General features: G+C 47.9%; 1 protein-coding gene across 4 annotated transcripts; it reads left to right on the top strand.

Moving 5' to 3' along the window:
* The first annotated feature begins 1,016 nt into the window (after positions 1 to 1,016).
* Positions 1,017 to 15,410, top strand: PLEKHB1 (pleckstrin homology domain containing B1). Of its 4 annotated transcripts, XM_002915319.4 has the most exons (8): positions 1,017 to 1,145; positions 3,549 to 3,624; positions 4,621 to 4,773; positions 5,362 to 5,464; positions 6,547 to 6,586; positions 9,372 to 9,476; positions 13,394 to 13,493; positions 14,066 to 15,410. In XM_002915319.4, exons 1-8 carry the CDS (start codon positions 1,128 to 1,130, stop codon positions 14,200 to 14,202), a joined length of 732 nt encoding a protein of 243 aa, XP_002915365.1. In that variant the 5' UTR covers positions 1,017 to 1,127; the 3' UTR covers positions 14,203 to 15,410. The 4 variants fall into 4 exon arrangements, with proteins under 4 accessions (XP_002915365.1, XP_002915366.1, XP_019650959.1 ...); XM_002915320.4 differs by lacking the exon at positions 9,372 to 9,476 and having other exon boundaries at positions 1,031 to 1,145; XM_019795400.2 differs by lacking the exons at positions 1,017 to 1,145; positions 9,372 to 9,476 and adding an exon at positions 2,208 to 2,352.
* Positions 15,411 to 26,097: the final 10,687 nt, after the last annotated feature.

Below are 26,097 nucleotides of genomic sequence, written 5' to 3'. Positions count from 1 at the left end.
AACGGATCTGTGGTTTTAGTGTACCCTGCACCATTCCCTTTTTTCTTGCCATAGCACCCCCTCTTTGGGAGGGTGGTGGGGGAGACCTCCCTCTGAATTCCACACTGCTGCTAGAGAATCTTCCCTTTTCATCTAGTTGCTAAATCCAGAGAATGTCATCTAGGAGCTGTCTGCACTGTTCCCCTCACTCATCTGTGAACAGCAAACAGTCTTTCAGAGGGAAGCAACGAGAGTTGGAGAGAGGGGCAGGATCCAGGTCCAGATTTCCTGAGGCCAGCTCCACCCCTTCTTTCCTTCCTTCCTTCTTTCCTTCCTTCCTCCCTCCCTCCTTCTCCTTCCCCTCTACCTCCTTTCTACCCCCCTTCCCTCCATCCCTTCCTTACTTCCTTCATTCTTTCCTTCCTTCCTCTCCTTCCTTCTCTTCCTTCCCCCCCTTACCGTCTTTCTGTCTTCCTCCTTTACTCCCTCCCTTCCTTCTTTGCACTGTGAGGCTCGAATTTTAGCCAGAAGAAGGCAGGGGTGGGACATCTCAGGGACAGAAAGGCTTAGGGTCGGAAACAGCTTGGTTTGGGAGGGCTGGTTGCTGGGGCTGCACAGAGACGGTGAGCTCAGCGGCTAATAGGATTGGCCATGGCGAATCCCCCAGCAAGACATGCACTGCACGAAGGGGCGAAGGGCCAGGGTGACTCAAGGTCAGGATTACAGAGACTCCACATCGAGAAGGAAGCTTAAAGTGCCAGGCTGCGCAGCCAGGACTGGGTTGATGGCACTGTCCAGCCGGGCGGGAGAAGGCCGATTTAGCCCCGCCTCGACCGAGGGAGGAGGACTGGCCCTGCCCCTCCGCTCAGCGAATCTTAGAGATACGAGGCCAAGACCACCTCTGAATCACGGACGATTTATTATTCAGTGAACTGAATGACTGTGGGCGGCTGAGATAAGTCGGGAAGGTTGGGGCGTGCCTGGAGAGAGGGACGTTTTTTTCTGGGATCTGTGTGCCTCCTCTTTGCCTCCCCCTTCCGGCTCCCACTTGGTAGCATCTTCCTGATCCCCTTATCTCTTAAGGCGCTCAGGGAAATGCCCCCCTGCAGGAGCCTTCTGGGAAATGCTACCCTGGCCGGCCAGGAACCATGAGTCCTGCAGCCCCGGTAAGGAACAGGAAGAAGGGCCCAGGGCAGGGTGGGTGACCCTCTCAAATACAGTTTGGGTCCAAGAGCCCTTCAGGCCCCCAACAGTCCCTGTTCTCTGAATGACATCCTGGGGCTGCTCTTAGGTGGGGGGTTATGGGTTTGAGCTATTCAAGGAAGTAATCCTGGAGGGGCAGCCCCAGGTGGTAGATACAGAAACGGTCTCCTTTTTCTAGTTGGGCCTCCTCCAGTCATTTTGGACTATGCCCTAGAGAGATCTTTTCAACCCACAAATCAGACCACCTAACTCTTGAAACCGCCATCTCCCAAGCTCCGGCCACTATGTCATAAGAGTCAAGCAAGTCATGAGCCTGTCATCCAAGGCTTCATGTTAGGTCCTCGCAAACCCTATAGCTTCATTCCCTGCCACTCCCCATGCCCTCCCCACACCTGCACTCTCTTTTCCAAACACACTGAAATACTGGGCACGCTTTTGAACTTCCTGATCAGTGCTCATATGATTCTCTTAGCTCTCCCCTAGGAAACTCCTACTCATCCCTCAAGAACCCTTTTTAGCCTCCTCGGGAGGCTGTCCTGAACCTCTTGGGCAAAGTGAGACTCTTCTCTCCTATCGTTAAATCATACCCCGTGCTCTAATTGTGTTTACATTTAGTCTCCCCCACCAGACCGGAAGCTGGGGAAGGAAGGAGGAAAGGCCTTCTCGGATGCCCCTCTGTGCCCTCCACTAGCACCCAGTACAGTGCAGGCACAAACTAAGTATTGAGAAAACATGACAAAACTAGGAGCCTGGCTCCTCCTTGAAAACTTACTTGTTTTTTGAGAGTGAGTTAATGATTCTTAGGAAATGTATTTCATGATAAACGAGCGCACAAATGTCTTGGCAAAATAAAATTATAGGTGCAGCTTCTCACCTGTGCTCCTGGTCCGCAGCACAGGTTTACCACCCAGGAGAGGCCTCGTACAGCCCAGACTACAAGTCCCAGCAGCCTCGTGGGCGCGTATCTTTCCCCGCGCATCACCCCCCCTCCCTGGGGGTGGGGCGGGGCCAAAGGGCGGGGCCCAGGAGTAGCCTGGCCCAGGGCGCAGCCTAGGGATTGAAATGCCCCAGGCGTTCTGGGGCACACAAAGCGCAGGCGCAGCAGATTGGGTGGCAGCAACATCAAGTAGCGGCTGTTCTGGCAGCAGCATCCGCAAGAGGTGTGGACAGGTGGGTGCATCCAGGGGAGGCTGGAGAGGGAGTTTGCACCTGACCCTCTTGTCTGACCAGTGTTAGGGCTTGGAAAAAGGAGGGAGCCCCAGGAGAAGCAGGCAAAAGTCGGGCCTTCCAGCTCAGGTGTGCCAGCCCTTACTACGCAGCAACAGGTGTGAGCAGGTGGGGGAGGGGCAGAGGCACCTGCTCGCGAGTAAGTCGCCCGCAGGAACAGAGGGAACCTGGATTCCAATCCAAGCTCCTTCACATACCCGGACGAGTCATTGGCTGTCCCTGTTTGTCCATCTGTGAAACAGGAGGAAAGATTCTACCCATCTAGCGGAGTTACAGCGGGGACAAGGTGAAGGAGTACAGTATGTGTGCAGCGATTTCCGAACTGCGCTGCACATAAGAATCACCTGGGATCTCTGAAGACTATCAGTGCCTGCCTCCCAGCCCCAGCCCTTCTCATTTCATTGTTACGGGGTATGACCCCGGTATCGAGAGTTCCTACGGGTGTAATGGTTAGAAACTGGCACTGCTGGGTGTGGATGCTGTCGCCACCGCTTACTAATCAGGGGGATCTGCACGAGTGATTGAATTTCTTCTCCATGCCTGTTTTCTGGTAATAACAAGGATTTTTGTGAGGCTTCCACGAGACAATAGACACAACACTGAGAAGCATACCTGGCACGTGCTGCTCACTCAGAGCTGCTTTTGAACTGTTATTTTATGGGTGAGGTGCAAACGGGAGGGAGGCTTTTCTTATCATGAAAGTCCCTGCCATGATCTTAATATTCTGCGCTGTCAGCATTTCAAAATTCCAGGGTTTCCAACACTGTAAGTGTTCCTCACCGCAGCCTCTACCCGCCTCATAGACACTTTCACGGATCTAGAAATGGAAGCCAGCAGAAGGGACATGGTCAAGGTTATGCAGCTGAGGTTGGAATCCAGGCTCCCGACCCCCACTCCCACCCCACACAATGGGTGGCTGCCCTGCTGACCCCACAGGAACACTGCTCCCATTATCCCGCTGGAGCAGAGAAGGAGAAGGAGACAAGCAGGCTTGCCCTTGTTTGTTTACGAACACTCCCTTAAACGTTTCCTCGGTGGCTCCTCCAGGGAGGACCAGGGAGGACAGGCTGGGGCTTCACTCTGGGGAGCTGCCTGGGAGCTGCTGATGAGGCCTGTGTGTCCTGTGGCTCCTCTCACAGGTTCCGCCTGACCCCGCCCTGGAAAGTCCTTTTGAAGAAATGGCCCTGGTGAGGGGCGGCTGGCTGTGGAGACAGAGTGAGTGACCCTGGGCCAAATCCTTGTCTGTCTGTACCTTGTCCAGGGACAAGGGAGAGGGAAGTGGTTGTCAGGTGTGCCCCAGTGAACCATGCACCCAAGAAACAAGACCCTCTTTCCCCTTTCCTCCTTTGTCCATACTCTTCCCGCTGCTTGGAATGTCTTTCCTATTCCTGAGTGTTTGGTAAATGTTCTCTTCTGTGAGGAGCCTCCCCTGACTTTTCCTCTAACCCCCACTCCAGCCTCGCTGTAGCACCACGCTGGGTTGGAGGCTCCCCACACTGTTCCCAGTGCTTCCTACATACCTCCGTTATAGCACTGATCCCCCTATAATAGAACCGCCTTTACCTAGGGGTCTTACCACTCCCCAGACTGACCCCAGATTGTGTATCCACAGCACCCTCACCCAGGGCTGGCCACAGAACAAGGCTTAGAATAACAGGAAAACACCTCTGTGCTTTGGAATCGGTAAAGCCCTAAGAAGCTCCCTTATGTCTTTGCCCTTTCTGTTAAGATTTCCAACTCTAAAATGTCTGAAGGTAGGCCTCAGGCTTCCAGACCCAGCTCTGGCCAGAATCGTGATCTGAACAAGAGCTGTCCTGGGTTAGGAGCTTCCCAGCGATCCATGACCATCCTCCATTCATTCAGTTCAGCGAACACCAAGCCTAGGTCCTGCTGGGTGCCAGGTCCAGCATGGGGAGCCGTGGACCCCCCAGTCCGATAGCTACACAAAAGGCTGTCACACAAGTCAGAGATAAGAGATGAGATGGAGGCTCTGGTCATTCATTTATTCAACACATTTATGGGGTCTCTGTTATGGGTAAGGTCCAATGGGAGGAGGTGGGTGAGCAAGACGGAAAGAGGCCCTGCCATCATTTCAGGAGGTAGAGAGATAAGAAAGGGGGTGGTCACAACACTGGGGATTGGGGGGAAGGAGCTCCTGCCCCCAGCAGGCTCTGCTAGCAGCCTGCCTAGCAAAGGTGGAATACTGCACAGGCTCCATCCTCCGCCGCTGGAAGCGGAACTGGTTCGCCCTGTGGCTGGATGGGACCCTGGGCTACTATCACGACGAGACAGCGCAGGACGAGGAGGACCGCGTGCTCATCCAGTTCAACGTCCGCGACATAAAGATTGGCCAAGAGTGCCAAGGTGAGAAGCCCTTTTCCCTCTGGAGTTGTGACTGTGGCCTTGGCCCTCCCACTGTGTGTCTGATGACACCTGCATCAGGCTCTTTGTGGCCTCAGAGGGGCTTCTACAGACATTGCTTCTGGGCCCCTATCCAGCTCATGTGGGTGTGAATTAAGAAATGAGTTCCTTATTGAGTTCCTACCCTGTGCCGGGCCTGGGTCCTATGCTGGGATCACAGAGGTGAGCCCAACACAATTCCTGCCCTCCAGGAGCCAGGAACTGGATAAAGATGGAAATAAATAAGGAGGATCAGAGAAGTTCAGTAACTGGCCCAGAGTCACACTACAAATCTCCTCTCCCAAGACTCAGGCCGCAACTATAACAGGGTAACTGATAGATGTCACTAAGTAGGGCAATAGGCAATATGGAAAGGTTGAAAGGCTCCAAAGAGTAAAGCAGAATCCCAAAAGAAAGGGTGTGGGATCAGAGGAGGTTGGCAGTGGCCAAGAAACAGTATCCAGAGATCGGTTCCTGTTCTTGTTTCTGGTTTACTGGGGGGCCTGGGGCCTGTGCTTCGTGGAAACCCCATACATGTGTGTCTGCCTCCAGATGTGCAGCCCCCAGAGGGCCGGAGCCGAGATGGCCTGCTGACCGTGAACCTACGGGAGGGCTCCCGCCTGCATCTGTGTGCAGAGACCAAGGATGATGCCTTGTGAGTCTTCCAGGAGAGGCTAGGGCGGAATCTTGGGGAATATAACCTGATGCCTCCTCTTTGCTGGGCCTTCTGATTCCCAGAGGGTAGGAAGAGGGAGACAAGGATTAGTCAGCAGGGTGGAGGCTGGGTGGAGTGCATTTGAATGGCTCATGGTGATTGATACTGTACCCAGGGAAGTCCTCACACAGAATGTGATGGAACTCGGGACTCTTGAGGGAGGAGTGTGCATACCCCCTCAGGTGTGCGGTCCCTGACCATACAGAGTCGTGTATTTAGCTGGCTTGGAGATGAGTCCTCACTTGGGGGGTGATACAAAAGAAGAAACTGCCCTATGACATCCATAAAGGACCCTCCTTCTCACTGTCTTCTGAAAAGTTGCCTTGGCGGGTGGCCTTCGATCTGAGGCACAGACCCTGACCCGCCTAACAGGGGCAGTCCATGTGTTGCAGGGACACCCCAATGTCAGAGGCAGAGCCACACTGCGAGACTGGGTGTGCCTGCTTCCTCACATTCTTTCCCTTCCCACCCTCTGGCAAGGGTCAGTGGGCCTTTGCATTGTACGAAAATGAAAGAGATGGGGTGTGTGGGAGTGGGGGGGGGTGCTGAGCTCCGAGCAGACAAAGCACAGAGCTGCCTTGTCCACCCCAGCCAGGTGCCATGGCAACCAACAAAGGCCCGATTGTCCGGTGTCCACTGGGCCTTCACGGGCTCCGGGGTCAGAGTGTTGGGGGACTGTGTTTGCAGTTTGGGGTGTGGAGGTGAGCTGCAGTGAGAGAACCAGCCCAGGCATTACAGAATCTGAAGGCCCCTAGGAGACCACCCAAGCCCAGCTGTTGATTATCTAGACAGGGAAACTGGAAGAGGGGAAGACTGTGGGCTAAGAGTGAATTATGGGGCTCCAGTTCAAGTGAGGGCTCTGACCGTGTGACTGGGGTGGGGGGGCACCTTTGTCTACCCAAGGGAGTCAAGGAGCTCTCCCCCCTTTACAAGACACTGGGCTAAGGAAGAAAGTAGAGGCCTACATGTAGGGGCCTAATCTCCTACCTCCCTCCTCATGGTTTGGTGCGTTTGCCTTGCAGAGCGTGGAAGACGGCGCTGCTGGAGGCGAACTCCACCCCGGTGAGCCCCCACTCTCTCCTTTTCCCCTCCCCACCCCTTCCTGCCATGGAATCATGGGTGACTCAGACTCGGCCTCCGCCTGCCGGGAGTTCTCAATTCCCCTTCATGTGAGCGAATAGGTTTGTGTGGACGCAGATGCACTGAGTCCCAAGTGAAAAAGGACAGAAGACAGACAGCTGGTGCTTGGAGGAAAGAGAGAAAGAAGGAGGTGGCATGTGAGCCAGGGAAAGGAACTGCCTTTTGTCGAGCACCTATCCTATGCCAGGCCTGACGCAGGTACCATTCTGGCTACTCCTCGCAGCAGTCCTATGAGGTTGGGATTGTCGTTCCCTCCCTGCAGATGATAAGATTGAGCTTCGTTCATCCACACAACAAATATTTACCGAGTTCCTACTATGTGCCGGGCACCATGCCAAAGGGCAGGGATCAGAGGTGAACTAAGTCAGATGTAGGCCCTGCCCTCCCGGACTCAGCCTCGCAGGCAGCTGGATAGGAAGCAACTAGGCACACCATTTATGATTCTGTTGCCGTCGTGGTAATTGCTCTCACAGAGACGGGCTGTGTGCATTCAATATGTGACCACCTTGGTGGCCTGATCCTGGTGGGAATTCAGACAAGGCTAAAGATGAGACCTGAAGGATACACAGAAATCAACTGGGTGAAAGGGGTGGGGTGGGGTGAAGGGAACAGCTTTCCAGGCAGAAGAACTGCATGTGCAAAGGCCCTGAGAAAGGTTATGACTTTAGCAAGTTCAAGAACAGACTGAAGGCTGAGGCAGTTGGAGCTTAGGGAGGGAGAGCAGGGGAGAAGGAGGGTTGGCAAGGCAGGGCATTATGGGCTGTGTTACTGATGTTGGTTTCTGCTAAGAATACCAGGAGGTCACTGAAAGCTTTTAAGCAGCAGGATGAGATGAACAGATCAGACCAGATTTGTATTTTAAAGAGAGAGCCTGGCTGGTAGGTAGGGAATAGACTGCAGAGGGTGAGAGTAGAAGCCAGGAGACGAGTTAGAAGGCCGGGACTAAGGCCTTGCTGATGGCCTCAGCCGATAAGGGTAAGACAGATTTAGGAGTTAGAGTCAGTGGTGCTTAGTGCTTGATGAAGGTATGGGTTTGAGGAGCCGCCCAAAGCCTGCAGCTCACGGGTGGCCCAGCCTGGCCCATCTGCCTGCCTCCACGTTCTGTGCTTGCTCCTTCTGTCTGTGGCACGGCGGGGCCCAGCCTCATCTAGAGAGAAAACCTGCTGGGAGGTAACAGAGAGGACCGGACTGCATGCAGAACTCCTGTCAGGCATGCACTTGCTGAGGGCTGGGCACTGCGCTCAGTACCTGCCATTGCTTATATCATTTAATCTTCCGACAACCTCCGTAGGGTTGGTGCTTTGAGTCCCATTTTACCGTTAGGGAAGCTGACATTCAGAGAGGAAGTGACTTATCCAAAGCCTCCTAGTCTTTTTTTTTTTTTTTTAAAGATGTTATTTATTTATTAACAGAGATAGAGACAGCCAGCGAGAGAGGGAACACAGCAGGGGGAGTGGGAGAGGAAGAAGTAGGCTCATAGCAGAAGAGCCTGATGTGAGGCTCGATCCCACAACGCCGGGATCACGCCCTGAGCCGAAGGCAGACGCTTAACCGCTGTGCCACCCAGGCGCCCCAAAGCCTCCTAGTCTTAAGTCAGTGGAAGAACCTGTACTGGGACCTAGGCCAGTGAGATTTGGAGGGAAGGGCGTTATCTGCTGAAAGAACTGCATGAGCGCGCGCGCGCGCGTGTGTGTGTGTGTGTGTGTGTGTGTGTGTGTGTGTAAGGGCCCGGAGTCTGGCCTGGCTGGATGCTAATACATGGAGGGAAAGAAATGGGAGTGATGACCTCTGAGGAGCATTGTGGGGAGCAGTAAAGGGCATTAAGCAGGGAGGACTGTGGCCAGATTTTGGGGAGCAGACTCAGGCTTCTGGGTGGAGGTTGGATTAGTATCTGGAAGTGAGGGGGCTGGGGCAGCAGCCGGCAGGGTGGGGGTATCTCTGTTGGCTAACTTGGCTCTGAGCTCCAAATCCTCCCTATGCAGGGCCAATAAGTCCCCCCCAAAAGAGGCGGAAGGAGGTGAGGGCTGACTGTTCTGCACTCTGTGACTCTATGAAGCTGCCTTGTCCCTTCTCTGCCTGTGCACCTTCCCGCTACTCTGCTCACCACAGCTCTCTGCTCCAACCCTCTCTCCATCTCCCACTACCCCCTTCATACACACCCCCTGGTCCCAGGGCTTGCTCGAGTGGAACGTGTTTGTGCTCTGTCTCTGTACCAGGGTCTGCCTGGCTCTGAGTGTTCGTGCCTGTCCATGGCTCCTCTCTGTCCTGTGCTGTGTAGGAGTGACCTGCACTTGGTCCCTCCACGTCCTGTAGATTTATACCCCCTTCTGGATGGAGGCTGTTCCAGGGAACACGGGGCCAAGGACACAGCCAGGGGCAAGGCTGGGAGGCCAGGGAAGGGGGCAGGTGGGTGGGAGGGCAAATCAGAGCTATTCTGTCCTCCCTGGAGACTGGGAGCCTCAGCAGCCTAAAACAGGTGACGGTGGGCTAATTCTGGAGAGACACTACGGATCCTTCTCTGTGTAACTTCGGCCAAGTCACTACCCCCTCTGAGCCTCCCTCCGTTACCAACCCTTCCCCCATGCCCAGCTGGCAGAGGGGCCTGGTGGGGCCTGTTAAAAGCTCTGAGTTTTTCCAGATGTAGAGGGCCTCTGACACCTCCTTCCCTCCCTCCCTCCCCCTTCTTGGGTTTCTGTGGCTTGAGCAGGCCCCAGCTGGAGCCACCGTCCCTCCCAGGAGCCGTCGAGTTTGCCCCAAGGTCAGGTGTGTGACCCGCTCGTGGAGCCCCTGTAAGGTTGAGAGGCGGATCTGGGTAAGTGCTGGGTCAGCCCTCCCTGCCTCCATTCTGGCCACGAGGAGGTGCCTCCAAAACTGGCCCCAGTCACATCCCTTCCCTGCTCACAAACATTCCATGGCTCCCTGTCACCCACGGGACACCAACCACAGCCCCATTTTCAAGGCCCTCATTATCTGACCTGGGCCAGTCTCGCCTGCCACATCCCCATCCTCCCTGTGCCCCAGCTGCTCAGCTATTTCCTCCGTTCCCAGCTGCGCCAGACCTCATCCCTCTTCCCAAGCTCTGCGTGTGCCATTCTCTCTGCTGTGAAAACTTCGTTTCCTTATTCACCTGACAAACTGATGCTTAGCCTCTAGGAGCCACTTCAAAGGCTGCCGCCTCCTCAGGGAGGACTTCCCAGACCCCCTCACAGCCTGCTGCACTAAATGCTTAGTATTGTCTTGTTAGGCCTGGTTTCAAGTCCCTTTATTTCGGTCTCTATTCTCCCATGAGACCTGGGACTTCCTCCAAGGTAAAGACCAGGTCTGATCAGCTCTGCTCCTAAAGTGCCTAGCACAGTGCTGGGTATACAGCAAGTGCTCACTGGGTGCTCAGTGACAGGGACAGTCTATTTTGACCCTCCTGGTGCATGGAGCTAGGGCACAAGTGGGCCTCAGGCAGTGTTCAGCGAATGAGCGAATGACTAAAGGGAGGAAGGAGGAGTGAAAACCCTCTGTTAATGGCATCACTACCGTGTATCATGATTTAGTCTGTATCTGTCTCCCTTCCCACCCCAGAATCTCTGGAAATCAGAAGTGGGGGATGAATCCTCTCTCTGTCCCCAGTGCTCAGCAGGGAATGGGGTGGGTGGCTTGTCTTACGGTGCTTGTCCTCTTACAACCAACTCTGAACTCGTTCCCTGGCACAGTGATGCTCAATGTGGTTGTGCCTTAGAATCGCTTCTGGACTTAAAAAAAAAAATCCAAACATTCAGATCCTATCTCTGGATGCTCTAATTCTGTAGGTCTGGAGTGGGGCCTTGGAAATCTGTGGTTAAAAGAACTTGTTCGGGTAATTCTGATGTGCAACCACTGAGCCCAGAAGTGCCAGGCCCACCTAGGTCCAGTTGCACAGACGTGACTCAGCTGGGTTCTCATTGTGCCTTAGAACGGGCATTGTAGGAAAGACTGTTCCCATTTGCAGAGGTGAAAACTAAGGCTCTGAGAGGCTATATAACTTGACCAGGTCACTTGATTCATCAGTGGCAGAACTAGGACTTCTATCCCAGCATTCTGAGACATCCCCCTTGCACAAATGAGGATAAAAGTTTGTTTAAAGTGGGATGCCAAAAAATGGGATTTAAAAAGCCATAAACCAAGTAACAACAGCTTTTCTAATGGCAGGGATCGATTTGAATGTGACCTCCTGATTGGGTGACCCTGTAGTTGCAAAAGGGGTTGGGCTTGCAGAAAGGGAGAGAATCAGGGATCAAGCCCTTAGGTTCTATCCATGAGGTCTCCGGGGGATTTCCTGCCCCGTTGCCAGGTGACCCACATGATTTTACCTCTGGGCCTCCCAGACCTGGAGAGAAGAAACAGGTGTGGCAAGGGGCATGAGGTGGTGTTTTTCACTCTGTCTCAGGCCCGACAGGGCCGCTGGCTCACTGTGCAGCTGGTGGACAGGTGCAGGCTCTAGACCTCAGGTCCTCTACAAATAAAAGTGGAGATCTGAGTGCTTGGCTCTCTATAGGCCCTTCTAGGCATGGAGCTCAGATCCTGGCCACCCTCAGTCAGAAAGCCCTAGTGGATCACCTTTAGGGGAGAGCACAGAGAGGGAAGTCACTTGAGACTGAGCATTGCTTGTCTGAGCCTTCCGCATTACCCTGGGACTGGTCATTGTCCCTAACTTGAGGCTGGGCTTAGAGCTGGGTGACTCACAGTATTTGACTCACTTGAGATAAATTCAATCCATTAGGCACCTATCATGTTCTAATGAGGCCTGATTAGACCCCTCTTCATGGGGTGGGGGTCTCCAAGTCTGATGGGAGAGAGACGTACAGGGATACAAACAGTGACACTGTAGAGTGATTGGTGCTGTGATAAGGGGATTCTAAGGGCCCCAGATGGGACCCCATCAGAACATGAGGTTCAGGGAGGGTGAAACTTGGGTTCGGTCTGAAAGATAAGTTAGGTAGTTAGATGAAAAATCGGGAGAAATGCAACCCCATCAAAGAGAAATGGCATGGAGATTTGAAATCACAGGTGTGCTTGGAGAACTCACCTTTACAGCCAAACTTCTTCTTCTTTTTTGTTCATTTGAGAGAGAGAGAAGCATGAGCAGTGGGGAAGGGTGTGGTGCAGAGGGAGAGGGACAAGCAGATTCCCTGCTGAGCAGGGAGCCCGACACGACAGGGTCGCAGGGTCGATCTCAGGACCCTGGGATCATGACCTGAGCCAAAGGCAGACACTTAAGTGACTGAGCCACCCAGGCGCCCCCTACAGCCAAACTTCTTGAAAGAGATGTCATGACATGTTGGTTTCATCCTTCACCTCTCAATCGTTCTTCAACTCTCCATAGTCTGGGTTCTTACCCCAACCACTCCTCTGAAAAATGTTTTTTCAGGGTCCACCCACAACTTCCAAGTTGCCAAAACCAATGGCTTATTCTCTTGGCACTGGCCAAAAAGATACATAGAAGAGCATATTTAGAAGTTAAAATCATGAGACCTGCCTGGTAGCTGATGTGATGTGGAAGACAAGTGTGTGAAGACAAGGGTGCCAACCTGATGTCTTGGTTTGAATGCATGGTGGTGGCATTTAGAGAAAAGCATTTTTAGAAGAGCTAATTTGGGAGATGGAAGGGTGATGATATCACTTTGAGATTAGAGTTTAAGACACCCGGACTTCTAAAGGAAGTTGGACCATTCAGGTGTCACACCCAGTTGGAGATATAGAGTGGAAGGGGGCTAAGAAGAAGGTGCCAGGAGAGGAGGGGATCCTGCCCCCTCCCCAGGTCTGCTCCCCTGTGGATAAAATGAGGGGCTTGGATTAGGAGCGTCCGTTTAATTCAGAGTGTATTTATTGGTTCTTGCTGTTTGTTAGTCCCTGCATGCAACAGAAATTAATCAGAGTCCTTGCTTATAAGTAGCTCACGTTTGGGTTGCAGGCAGGAAACACTAGGAGGAAAGATAGGAACAAAAGGCACAAGCAGACTCCATAGAGAACTCAGGAAGAATGGATTCTTTCTGAAACCAGAAGAGCTTCCTAAGTGGGTGACTTTTGAGTTAGGCTTTGAGGGGTTGATAAAATTCTAATGGAGAGATTGCATGCCTTCCTCCCAGAGAGAGCAATGACCACTCTTCTCTGAGTCCCCGTCCCCAGCTCTGTGGTAATGTGAAGATAATAATGTCTACAGTAAGGACTAGAGGAAGTAACACATATGGATGCCTCCCTCAGGATCTGGTACATGATGGATGCTCGATAATACTTTACTTTCCATCCCTACCCTTCCTTTCTTTTCCTTCCTCCCCATCCTGCTTTTACTTCTGGGCCTGGGGCTTGGCCAGGTGCCCCACCCCATGACTAGGACAGTAGAGAGATCCACTGGATTTCTCCAAATGGAGAGCAGCTAGCAAATACTAGACTGAGTAGGGTAGTTGGGAGCCATGGAGAATTTTTGATCAGGGGAGTGCTAGCTAGGAGGCCAGGGCAGGAAAATGGGATCACTAGGAGCTGGATGTAGGGGCTAAAGTTTTAGAGGACGAGGACCAAGGACCATGGACCATGTAGGGAGGCAGGGCCTTTTTCCAGGAGCTTTCTCGTTCCTGGTGAACCATTTCTAAACTTGGGGAAGTGGTTTTGTGGGCACAGAAGGACCTAAGCTGGGTGTGGTGGGTAGGAGACCAAACCTGGGCTAGAGAGTTCCCGGGCAGCTAACCCAGTGGAGCTCCCCAGGTGCGTGTCTACAGCCCGTACCAGGACTACTATGAGGTGGTACCCCCCAACGCACACGAAGCCACATATATCCGCAGCTACTACGGACCGCCCTATGCAGGTGAGTCTCCTGCCTGGTCTGCCCCCAGCCCGATACCGCGCCAGGCCCCACTCTTGTAGTGACCACGGATTTTCCCAGGCGGGACCCTCCACTGGGCCCACCCCATCCTGAGACTCGAAATACCTCTTGGACCAGTGGCCCTCCACACTCTATACAGCTGACCTCTCCTCTCAGGGCCGGCCCCTTTTCACTGGAGGGCCTGCAATACCCGTTTCTGAGCCGGTGGCGACCCCTGGTGCCTAAATGCTGGAACGGCCGCCTCCTCCGGCCCCTAGGGCTGGCGGTTGGGAACACCCATCCTCTGGTGTGTCCTGAAGGTTCTTGGAGACCCCGGAGTTTCCTCGCTGTTGCACCCTAGACCCACAGCCCCAGAACGTCCGTAGCAGATTCAAGGCTTGTAAGCCCTGGGGAAAGAGCGCAAGTCTTTCCCACATCAAGGCCTCAGTTTCTCCAACTGAGGTGCAGGAGAGTGTGTTCAGCCCCTTGTCCTGGGTGGGGCGTGAGTCTAAGGGAGGAGAGGGACAAAGATCTCTCTGCTCTGAAGTCCCCAGCCCTCACGGCTCTCTCCACAGGCCCCGGCGTGACGCACGTGGTAGTGCGGGAGGATCCCTGCTACAGCGCTGGTGCCCCACTGGCCATGGGCATGCTTGCGGGGGCTGCCACGGGTGCAGCACTTGGCTCGCTCATGTGGTCGCCCTGCTGGTTCTGAGCTCTGGGACTCGGAGTGTGGACCCTGCGCATAGACCGACAGACCCCTGTTCTTACTTGACCCAACCCTCCACTATCTAAGCCCTGACATACTTTGGCTCCTTTCTTTCCATTAGCTGCTTCTGGACTTGGATCATCCATCCCACTCCCCCACCCTCTGTATTAGAAGAAGCTATCATTCCAGGCACAAACATAGTTCAAAATCCTTATACCTGTCACTGCCAGACACCCCAGAATTTTGTTATAGACATATATGGACACGTTCCCCCACCCCAATACACCAGGATGCAGAAAACACAGCTCATGTGACTTCAAGTTCCCAGGTGCTGGAGACACAGGAGTCAGGTTCTTTCCTCCAACTGCTCCAGGGTTGGTGGGAAAAGCAGAAGTAAACAAATACTTGACAAGCAGAGTTATCCGTCCTTTGACACATGAGGGTAAAGAGCAGAAGGTAGGCTAGGAGTAGGGTTGTTGGCAAGAGTGCAGAGCAGTGAATATCATGGCATGTCCAAGGAATTAAGAGTTCATTTAGGCTGGGGTGGGGACTGGGATCAGATCATGATGGCCCTCCAGGCCAAAGAGCTTGCTGGGTAAAGGTGAGATGTGAGCTTTTTGGAGGGAAGTTTCATGATTGTGCCTATAATGAATATATTGCCTGTTTTGTTAATACTGACACATACTCAAATCCAAAACACTCTCTGAGGTTAGCCCCATCCTTTCCACTACCAGCTTCCTGGATCTCCTGTTCCTTCAGTGCTCAGAAAACATCTGTTCCCCATGTTAGGGTGCCTGGGGCAGCAATTTAGCTGAACCTGGGGTCCCCTTGCTGGGGGGCAGATGAGCTCTGTTTGGGACCTCCAGCCCTAGGATGGTGCCTCCATCAGGAAGTGTATTCCTGGTCCCCAGGAACTTGGACCTCTGTCAATAACTGTGGCTGTCACCGTCTCAGGCTTTGTCTCTTCCTTCATTCTGGGGGAGATGGCAGTGTTCATCTCTTGGGCCTGACCCACTGGGAAGCCCCACATGCCTCCCTGTCGGGTGACCCAGCAGTCTCTCCATTTGGCTCCCTCCCAATTTCTTTTCCCACCCTGTGCTAATAGAAGTGCTAACAGTTCTGCCCAGTAGCCAGAGTAGCCTGCTAAAGTTCCCTTGTAGGCAGGGGCTCCAGTGGTCCCACTGCAGAGACTAATAAAGATGTGATTGGCTCTAGCCCTGGCTCTGGCTTTTTTGTCCACTCCCCCACCCCCACTCCAGGGGCATGGTTTCCCTGGGACATCTCAGTGACTCAGCATCTACTACTGCCTTCTTTGGTGTAGTGAGAAGAGTGTGTGGATTCTGAGGGCAAGTAGAACTGGTGACAGCATGTTAACTGAGCAGTTTGGGGGCAACTCACTTAACCTTTCTGGATCTTGCTTTTCCCACCCATAAGGTGGTAGGTTGAAGGTGGCCATCCCTGAGGGCTCAAAGGGAGAGGCTATATCAGGGTCTCTGTCATCTGATCTGATGGGTGATCCCGGTTGTGCCCTGTCTGCTGAGAGTCTGGTGGTGCAGGGGTCTTTTCTGGTAGGTTTCTATCCTTCTAGAGGTAAATCAATGAGTTAGTCTCATAGAAAGCAGGTGGCCAGGGAAGGAAATACAACCATTTTGCATTAGGTCTTTTGAGGCTGCAAGTAACAGAAACCCCAATTTAAGCCAAAAAAGGGAAAGCATTGGGTTATATAACTGAGAAGTCCGGAAACTGTTTGGTGCAGGGATTCAAACAGTGTCCCTTAGACTTTGTTTTCATCTTTACAGTCACAGGGCTGGCTCATTCAGAGACTGCAGTAATATTCAGCAGCTCCAAATTAATGCCCTTCTGGGTTCAAGTCTAGCCAAGAGAGCTCTTCTTCCTCCAACAGTATGAATAAAAGTCCTGGGACTGAAAGCCATTAGCCCAAAGTGGGTCCTGTGGTCATCCATAAGGGTTTAGAACAGGGCTGGAGTGGTGTCCCAAAGTAAGTTTGGATGAATAGATGAGAACTAAGAGGTAAAACCAAAGGGTTTTAAAAAAAACCATAGGATCTGCCCCAGCCATATCCCCAGAGACAAAAACTTAGAGGGAGACATAAACACCAATGACTCAATAAGGTAAGTGAGGAACATGGTACAGTGGGAGCTCTGAGGAGAGATATCCAACTCTACCAAGGAAATGGGAAAGCTCTGGGACAGGAAGTAGAAATTTAGGATGAGCCTTGAAGGATGAGTAGGAGTTTGCCAAGCAGGGAAGGGTGGGAGAGCTTTCTACACCGAAAGAACACATGGAAGAAATGGCATGAGCAATGGCCTTGGAAGACTTTGGTCTTGAGAACACTGTGAAGTTCAGTCTGATGTCACAGCAGATTGCATGGTGAGGAGGGATGAAAGATGAGGCCATATTATAGAGACCCTCCCACAGCTGGGTTAAGGGATCTTTGTGCCCCTACAGCCACAGGGCTACCATTTATCATAATCCTGACAAGACCCTGGTTCTTTCCACTCACCCCACTGAACAGGGCAAGACAAATACAAATGGATGCTTCAGATGCAGTTTGCTTCAAAATCTCTCCACTAATAGGATCATAGCATAATTTTTTAGTCTTCCAGTTGTCCAGTAAACGATTATTAAATTATTCACACATACATTAAGACAAACATTCTCAGAAAACACAGTAGGAGCTAGTGGTGGATGGACCACATCTGGCTCACATTTTCTTTTGTTTGGTCAACCCAGTGCTTTTTGTTTTTGTTTTGTTTTTTTTTGTAATTTTTATTTTGTTACATTAGTCACCATACAGTACATCCCCAGTTTTTGATGCAATGTTCCATGACTCATTATTTGCATATAACACCCAGTGCACCATGCAATATGTGCCCTCCTTAATGCCCATCCTATCCCAATCCCCCACCCTTGGTCAACACAGTGTTTTTTAAAAGTTTTGAGTTAAATTTGTGTAGTGATACCACTACACACCCACCTAAATATGGACAGACAACATTAAGTACTGATGTGGAGCAAACTGAAATCTCAAATGAGTGTAAACTGGCACAACTGCTTTGGAAACTAATCCATAAAGACAAGTATATGCATAAATTATAATCCATCAATTATACTCCTCGGGTACACCACACAGAAATGTGTATATATGTTTACCAAAAAATAATAGGTACAAAAGTATCATAAAAGGAGTGGAAAAAACTCAAATTCTAGAATAGGTGGATCTATGGTATATTCTATTCACAAAATGGAATATTCAATGGGAACTAATTATGCATAAATATATGCAAAATTGGGAGTGAATAAAAAAATAGAACAAAGGGAGTGAAGGGGAGGTGGAAAAATAGTTATACTGTGGCAAGTTTTCTGTATTTTATGTGAAGTAGTATAATATTAAGTGTATGCTGATAAGTCAAAGATGCACAATGGAAAAAACAAGTGTTGGTGAGGATGTGGAGAAAAAGAAATCTTCATGCACTGCTAGTGGGAAAGCAAATTAGTGCAGCCACTGTGGAAACAGTATGGAGGTTCCACAGAAAGTTAAAAATAGAACTACCCTATGATCCAGTAATCACACCACTGGCTATTTACCCAAAGAATACAAAACACTAATTCAAAGGGATACATGTACCCCCATGTTTGTTGCAGCATTATTTACAATAGCCAAACTACAGAAGCAGCTCAAGTGCCCACTGATAGACAAATGGATATAGAAGATGTGGCATATATACACAATGGAATAGTATTCGGCCATAAAAAAGAATGAAATCTTGTCATTTGCAACATGGATGGATCTAGAGAGTATAATGCTAAGTGAAATAAGTCAGTCAGAGAAAGACAAATACCATAGGATTTCACTCATGTGTGGAATTTAAGAAACCAAACAAAGGAAAAAAGAGACAAACCAAAAAAGAGACTCCTAACTATGAGAACAAACTGATGGTTATCAGAGGGAAGGTAGGTGGGGTAATGGTTGAAATAAGTGATGGGGACTAAAAAGTACACTTATCATGACAAGCATTGAGTAATGTATTGAATTGTTGAATCACTATATTGTACACCTGAAGCTAATATAACACTGTACGTTAACTATACTGCAATTAAAATTAAAAACTTAATAAAAAAAGATGCACATTGGAATCCCTAAGCAACCACTGATAATATAATGCAAAGAGGTGAAGTAAAAATGCCAGTAGAGGAATTTAAAAACAGATGCAGCAAATAGATAACAAATACCAAAATGGCAGACCTAAATCCAAACATATTAATAAATTACATTAAATGTTAAGTGGACAAAAAAACACAAAGAGACAGAGATTGTCAGAATGAATTAGCAAGCAAGACCCATATGCTGTGTACAGAAGATACACTTTAAGGGGCGCCTGCATGGCTCAGTCGGTTAAGCATCTCCCTTCATCATGATCCCGGAGGTCCTGGGATCGAGCCCCCTGTCAGCCCTGGGATCGAGTTCAGTGGGGAGTCTGCTTCTTCCTCTCCCTCTGCCCCTCCCCACACTCGTGCACTCTCTCTCTCTCATAAATACAATCTTTTAAAAAAGATGTACTTTTAAATACAGAGATAGGCTGAAAGTACGATAGAAAAGTAGGCCATGTAAAGAGTAAGCATGAGAAGGCTAGAGTAGCTATTTTAATATCAGACAAAACAGACTTCGAGACAAAAATTATTAGAACTAAAGAGGCATTTCATAAAGACAAAGGGTGAATACATCAGGAAGATAATAGCAGTGTCACATGAGAGATTTATAGCTGTAAATGCATACATTAAAAAAGAAGAAAGAGGGGCGCCTGGGTGGCACAGCGGTTAAGCGTCTGCCTTCGGCTCAGGGCGTGATCCCGGCGTTGCGGGATCCGAGCCCCACATCAGGCTCTTCTGCTATGAGCCTGCTTCTTCCTCTCCCACTCCCTCTGCTTGTGTTCCCTCTCTCGCTGGCTGTCTCTATCTCTGTCAAATAAATAAATAAAATTAAAAAAAAAAAAAAAAAGAAGAAAGATCTCATATCAGTAACCTAACTGTACACCTTAAGGAATCAAAAAAAAGAGCAAACTAAACCCAAAGCTGGTAGAAGGAATGGGGGTGCCTGGCTGGCTCAGCAGGTAGAGCACGAAACTCCTGATCCTGGGGTCATGAGCTTGAGCCCCATGTTGGGTATGGAGATTACTTAAAAAAAAAAAAGTATTCCCACTAAAAATTTTAAAGAATTCAAGAAAACAGATAGAACTTAAAAAAAGAAAAAAGCTGGTAGAAGGAACGAAATAATACAGACTGCACAGAGATAAATGAAATAGAGTATAGAAAATAAAATACAGAAATTCAATGAAACCAAAGTTGGTTCTTTGAGGTCAACAAAACTGACAAACCTTTAGCTAAGAAAAAAAAAAGACTCATAAAAAAAGAGGAAAGATTCAAATTACTAAATTCAGAAATGAAACTGGGGACATCACTACCGATTATACAGAAATAAAAACAATTATAAAAGAATACTGTGAACAATTGTACACCAACAAATTGGATGACCAAGAGGAAACTTGCAAATTCCACATAGCCTATCAAAATGATTCAAAAGAAATAAAAAATTTGAATAGATCTATAGTAAGTAGATCGAATCAGTGATCAAAAACCTCCCAATGAAGAAAAGCCCAGTTCTAGATGGCTTCAGTGGTGAATTTTACCAAACACTTAAAGAATTATTAAACTCAAAATGGATTAAGGACCTAAATGGGAGACCTGAAATCATAAAAATTCTGAAAGAGGCTGTAGGCGGTAATTTCTCTGACACTGACCACAGCAACATTTTTCTAGATGTTTCCTGAGGCAAGGGAAACAAAAGCAAAAATAAACTATAGGGACTACATCAAAATAAGAAGCTTCTGTACAGCAAAGGAAACAATCAGCAAAACCAAAAGACAGCCTACTGAATGGGAGAAGACATTTGCAAATGACATATTCAATAAAGGGTTAGTATCCGAAATATATAAAGAACTTAACAAAACTCAACACCAAAAACCCCCAAATAATCCAGTTAACAATGGGCAGTAGAAAGGAACAGATATTTCCCCAAAGAAGACACACAGACGGCCAAAAGAAACATGAAAAAAGGCTCAACACCACTAATCATCAGGGAAATGCAAATCAAAACCACAATAAGATATCACCTCATACCTGTCAGAACGGCTAAAATAAAAAAACAAAAAACAAGTGTCGGTGAGGATGTGGAGAAAAATGAACCCTTGTGCACTGTTGGTGGGAATAAACTGGTGCAGCCACTGAGGAAGACAGTATGGAGGTTCCTCATAAAGTTAAAAATAGAACTACCCTATGATCCAATAATCACAACACTGGCTATTTACCCAAAGAATACATAACACTAATTCAAAGGGATACAGGTACCCCCATGTTTATTGCAGCATTATTTACAATAGCCAAACTATGGAAGCAGCCTAAGTGTCCATTGATTGTTGAATGGATAAAGATGTGGTATATATACACAATGGAATATTAATCATAAAAAAAGAATGAAATGTTGCCATTTGCAATGACATGGATGATCTAGAGAGTATAATGCTAAGTGAAATAAGTCAATCAGAGGGGAGCCTGGTGCCTGGGTGGCTCAGTTGGTTGAGCCTACTCTTGGTTTCGGCTCAGGTTGGGATCTCTGGGTCGTGGGATCGGGCCCTACATCAGGCTCCATGCTGGGCACAGAGTTTGCTTGGGAATCTCTCCCTCTGCCCCTCCCCGCCTCACTCTCATTCATAAATAAATAAATAAATAAATAAATAAATAAATAAATAAATAAATAAAATCTTTAAAAGAAAAAGTCAGAGAAAGACAAATACCATAGGATTTCACTCATATGTGGAATTTAACAAACAAAACAAAGAAAAAAAGATACAAACCAGAAACAGACTCTTAACTATAGAGAACAAAGTGAGGTTTCCCTTAAGATCAGAAAGAAGACAGAATGCCCACTTTTGTCACTTCTATTCAACATAGTACTGGGAGTTGCAGCCAGAGGAATTAGACTAGAAAAAGAAATAAAAGGCATCCAAATTGGAATGGATTAAATAAAATCATCTCGGTTTACAGATGACATGATCTCATACAGTTGACCCCGAACAACACAGGTTTGAACTGCATGGGTCTGCTTATATGCAGATTTTTTCAATAAATACAGTACATTACTGTAAATATATATACTCTTCCTTATGATTTTAACATTTTCTTTTCTCTAGCTTACTTTAAGAATACAACATATAATACAAACAGGATGCAAAATGTGTGTTAATTGGCTGTTTATGTTATTGGTATGGCTTCTGGTCAGTAGTATTTGTACTTAAGTTTTGGGGGACTCAAAAGTTATATGCAGACTTGTTTTAATTCCAGTGAACATGCAGTGTTATATTGGTTTCAGGTGTATAATATAGTGATTCAACAATTCCATACACCACAGTGCTCATCATCACAAAGGCACTCCTTAAACCCCATCACCTGTTTCATTACCCCACCCACCTCCCCTATGGTAACCATCAGTTTGTTCTCTATAGTTAAGAGTCTGGTTTTTTTGTTTCTTTTTTTCTGTTTCGTTTCTTAAATTCCACATATGAGTGAAATCATATGGTATTTGTCTTTCTCTATTTCACTTAGCATTTTATTCTCTAGCTCCATCCATGTTGTTGCAAATGGCAAGATTTCATTCTTTTTATGGCTGAGTAATATTCCATTGTATGTATGTATGTGTGTGTGTGTGTGTATCACTTCTTTATCCATTCATCTATCGATGGACATTTAGGCTGATTCCATAGTTTGACTATTGTAAATAATGCTGCAATAAACATAGGGATACCTGTATCCATTTGAATTAGTGTTTTTGTATTCTTTGGGTAAATACCTAGTAGTGCGATTACTGGATCATAGGGTAGTTCTAACTTTTTGAGGAACCTCCATACTGTCTTCCACACACAGTAGCTGCACCAGTTTGCATTGCCACCAACACTGCACAAGGGTTCCTTTTTCTCCACATCCTTGCCAACACTTGTTTTTTACATGCAGATTTTGGACTGCACAGGAGTCAGTGCCCCAACCCCTGCATTGCTCAAGGGTCAACTGTATGTTAAAAGGCCAAATATTCCACAAAAAAATTGTTAGAGCTAATAAATTTAGCAAAGTTGCAGGATACAAAATCAACATAAAAATCAGTTGCATTTCATACACTAGCACTGAACAATCCAAAAAGGAAATTAAGAAAAAGATTCCACTTACAATGGCACCAAAAGGAATAAAATACTTAGGAATAAACCTAACAACCAAAGGTGAAAGACTTGTATGCTGAAAACTGAGACACTGCTGAAAGAATTTAAAAGATATAAATAGATGCATGTGTTATGGTCTGAATGTTTGTCCACCTCAAAACTCATACATTGAAATCTGAATCCCCCAAAGGTGATGGTATTCCTAGGAAGGGTTTAGGGAGGTCCTTAAATCATGACGGTGGAGCCCTCATGAATGGGATTAGTTACTTCATAAAAAGAGGCTCCACAGAGATCCCTTGCCCTTTCTGCCATGTGAGTATACAAGAACTCTGTGACCCAAAAGGGGCCTCACATGACTATGCTGGCACCCTAACTTCATCGGACTTCTGGGCTCCAGAATTGTGAGCAATAAATATCTGTTTATAAGTTAACCAGTCTGTAGTATTTTCTTAGAGCAGCCCTAAAGGACTAAGACAGAAAAATTGGTACCAAGAAGTGGGATTGCTCCTAAAACCAATAGCTAAAAATATGCAAGTGGCTTTGGAACTGTGTAACGGGCAGAGATTGGAAGAGTTTGGAGGTGCATGCTAGAAAAATCCTACATTGATTGCCGTGAATGGATTAATTCTCTTGACTTCTCAGGAGAAGATAAGAGCTGTAGAGGAAGCTTCAATCTTAGAGAATACTTAAGCAGTTGTGACCAGAATAGTGGTAGAAATAGGGATGAAAAAGGCCATTCTGATGAGGTCTCTGACAGAGAAAAGGCAATCCTTAATATAAGGTGCCCAAGAGCTTGGCTGAATTGTGTTCATGCCCTGGTTTTTTGTGGAAGGTACAATTTATGAGTGATGAATTGGTATTTGGCTGAAGGAATTTCTTTTTTCTTTTTTTTTTTTTTAAAGATTTTTATTTATTTATTTGACAGAGATAGAGACAGCCAGCGAGAGAGGGAACACAAGCAGGGGGAGTGGGAGAGGAAGAAGCAGGCTCATAGCAGAGGAGCCTGATGTGGGGCGATCCCATAACGCCAGGATCACGCCCTGAGCCGAAGGCAGACGCTTAACCGCTGTGCCACCCAGGCGCCCCAGGCTGAAGGAATTTCTAAGCAAAATGTTGAAGGAGTAGCTTGACTTCTCTTGAATGCTTACAGTAAAATATAAGAGAGAAATGATTTAAAGGTGGAATTTTTTTTAAACTGCAGAATAACTGACATATACTATTATAAGTTTCAGGTGTACAACATAGTGATTCAACAATCATATGCATTACAAAATGCTCACAAGTGTGGTTACCATCTGTCATCATACAGTCATCACAATATTACTGACTACATTTCTTACCTTGTACTTTTCATCCCTGTGAATTACTTTATAACTTGAATTTTGTATTTCTCAATCCCATTCACCTGTTTTGCCTCTCCCCCCCAAGTTTGTTCTACATTTATATCTACTTGTTTTTTATTTGAATAATTGACATATAGTGTTATATTAGTTTCAGAGTGCACTTACTGTGATGAGCACTAAGTACTGATTCAACAATTCCTAAAGGTGGAATTCTTAATCAAAAGGGAAGCAGAAATGTAAAATTTGGAAAATTCTCAGACTATCAGTATTGAAAGAATAAGAAAGCTAATTTCTGGAGAGAACACAAAGGGTGTGGCCAGATTTGAAAGACTGGTGTGAGACTACCATTTCACAGAAGCTAAGAAATCTTCATCAAGACATGGGGAAACTGGTTGGCCATCTAAACAGAAGCCAGGACCTATTCTCCAAAGCAATGAAAGTATGACTTCTAAGGCATTTCAGAAATCTTCAAGCTGGCCCTCCCACTGCAGTCTCAGAGAGCAAGGGCCTGTGGGGCAGGATTTCAAAGGAGAGATGTCCGACGCCTGGCACCCCTTCACATAGCAGGCTCTGCTCCCCAAATTCCGGCACATGGCACTTCACCTGCCTCAGGTGTAGGGCAGGCCCCAGTGGGATCCCCTTCAGAGGGCACAAATGATAAACCTTGGTAGCATCTATCGTGTCGGGTATGACTATCTACACCTAATTTCCAAAGGATGGACCATCCAGGAGCCTGTGGTATCAACCCAGATTGAGGTCTACTTTGGGGTCAGGCCATATGAGACAACTCCCACTAGGGCAATGCCCAGTGGAGCCATGGGGGCAAGGCTATGTTCAAAACACCAAACCAGAAGAGACACTGGGGTGAGATTCCACCTCCAGAGAGCCACAGGCACCAGACTCCAACCTATGAGAACTGGGGCACAGCCACCCATTATTCCAGAATGCAGAACCCTGCCTCAGTGTGCCTTAAGGTTTTGGACTTGCTAGGAACCTGTTACTCCTTTTATTCTTTCTTCTTTTTCCCTTTTGAATTGGGAGTGTTCATCTTATGTCTGTCCCATCATTGTATTTTGGAAGCACACTGACTTCCCCAGGTTCACAGCTGGAGAGCCACTGCCTTAGGATGAATTTGCCTTGAATCTCACCCGTATCTGATTTAGAGACTTTGGACTTGGACTCTGGAGACTCTGAAGTTGACACTGGAGCAGGTTAAGACTTTGGGGGCCTTTGGGATGGAATCAATGTATTATGCATATGAGGACATGAATTTTGGGTGGTCAGAGGCAGAATGTTATGGTCTGAATGTTTGTGTCTCTCCAAAATTCATATATTGAAATCCTCCCAAACGTGATGGTTTAGTAGGTGGGGCTGGGGAGGTGCTAACATCATGAGGGTGGAGCCCCCATGAGGGGTATTTTCTAAAAAGAGGCTCCAGGCTCCAGAGAGATCCCTTGCTCCTTCCACCACATGAGAACATAGCAAGAAGCAGGCAACAAACCAGGAAAAGGGCCCTCACCAGAAGTGACTGTAGTAGTGCCCTGCTTTTGGACTTTCCAGCCTCCAGAAGTACATGGGTAATAAGCTTCTGTTATTACTTACCCAGTCTTTTTTTTTTTTTTTTAAGATTTTATTTATTTATTTGAGAGAGAGGGGGACAGCCAGCGAGAGAGGGAACACAAGCAGGGGGAGTTGGAGAGGAAGAAGCAGGCTCTCAGCGGAGGAGCCTGATGTGGGGCTCGATCCCAGGACTCCAGGATCACACCCTGAGCCGAAGGCAGACGCTTAACAACTAAGCCACCCAGGCGCCCCTATTAGTTACCCAGTCTATTTTGTTATCACAGCCCAAATGGACTAAGACAGAAGGACATCCTGTGTTCATGGATTGGAGAATTTAATAGTAAGATAACAATACTACCCAAAGCAATCAGAACAAGTTGCAGTACTCACATTCCCAGACTTCAAAACTTACTATAAAGCGAAAGTAATCAAAACAGTATAGTACTGGCATAAGGACAGACATATAGACAAATGGGACAGAACAGACAACTCAGAAATAAACTCTTACACATATGGACAACTGATTTTCAACAAGAGTGCCAAGACCATTCATTCAACGGGGAAAGGATAGTCTTTTTGACAAATGTTGCTGGGGAAAACATACCCACATGCAAAAGAATGAAGTTGGGCCCTTATTTTACACAGAATACAAAATTAACTCAAAATGGATCAAAGACTTACACCTAGGAGCTAAAAGCATAAAACTCATAGAA

The sequence above is a fragment of the Ailuropoda melanoleuca genome, chromosome 8, assembly GCF_002007445.2.
Source record: "Ailuropoda melanoleuca isolate Jingjing chromosome 8, ASM200744v2, whole genome shotgun sequence".
NCBI lineage: Eukaryota > Metazoa > Chordata > Mammalia > Carnivora > Ursidae > Ailuropoda > Ailuropoda melanoleuca.
Note: the sequence above shows the minus strand (reverse complement) of the source record. Positions and strands in the feature narration are given on the sequence as shown.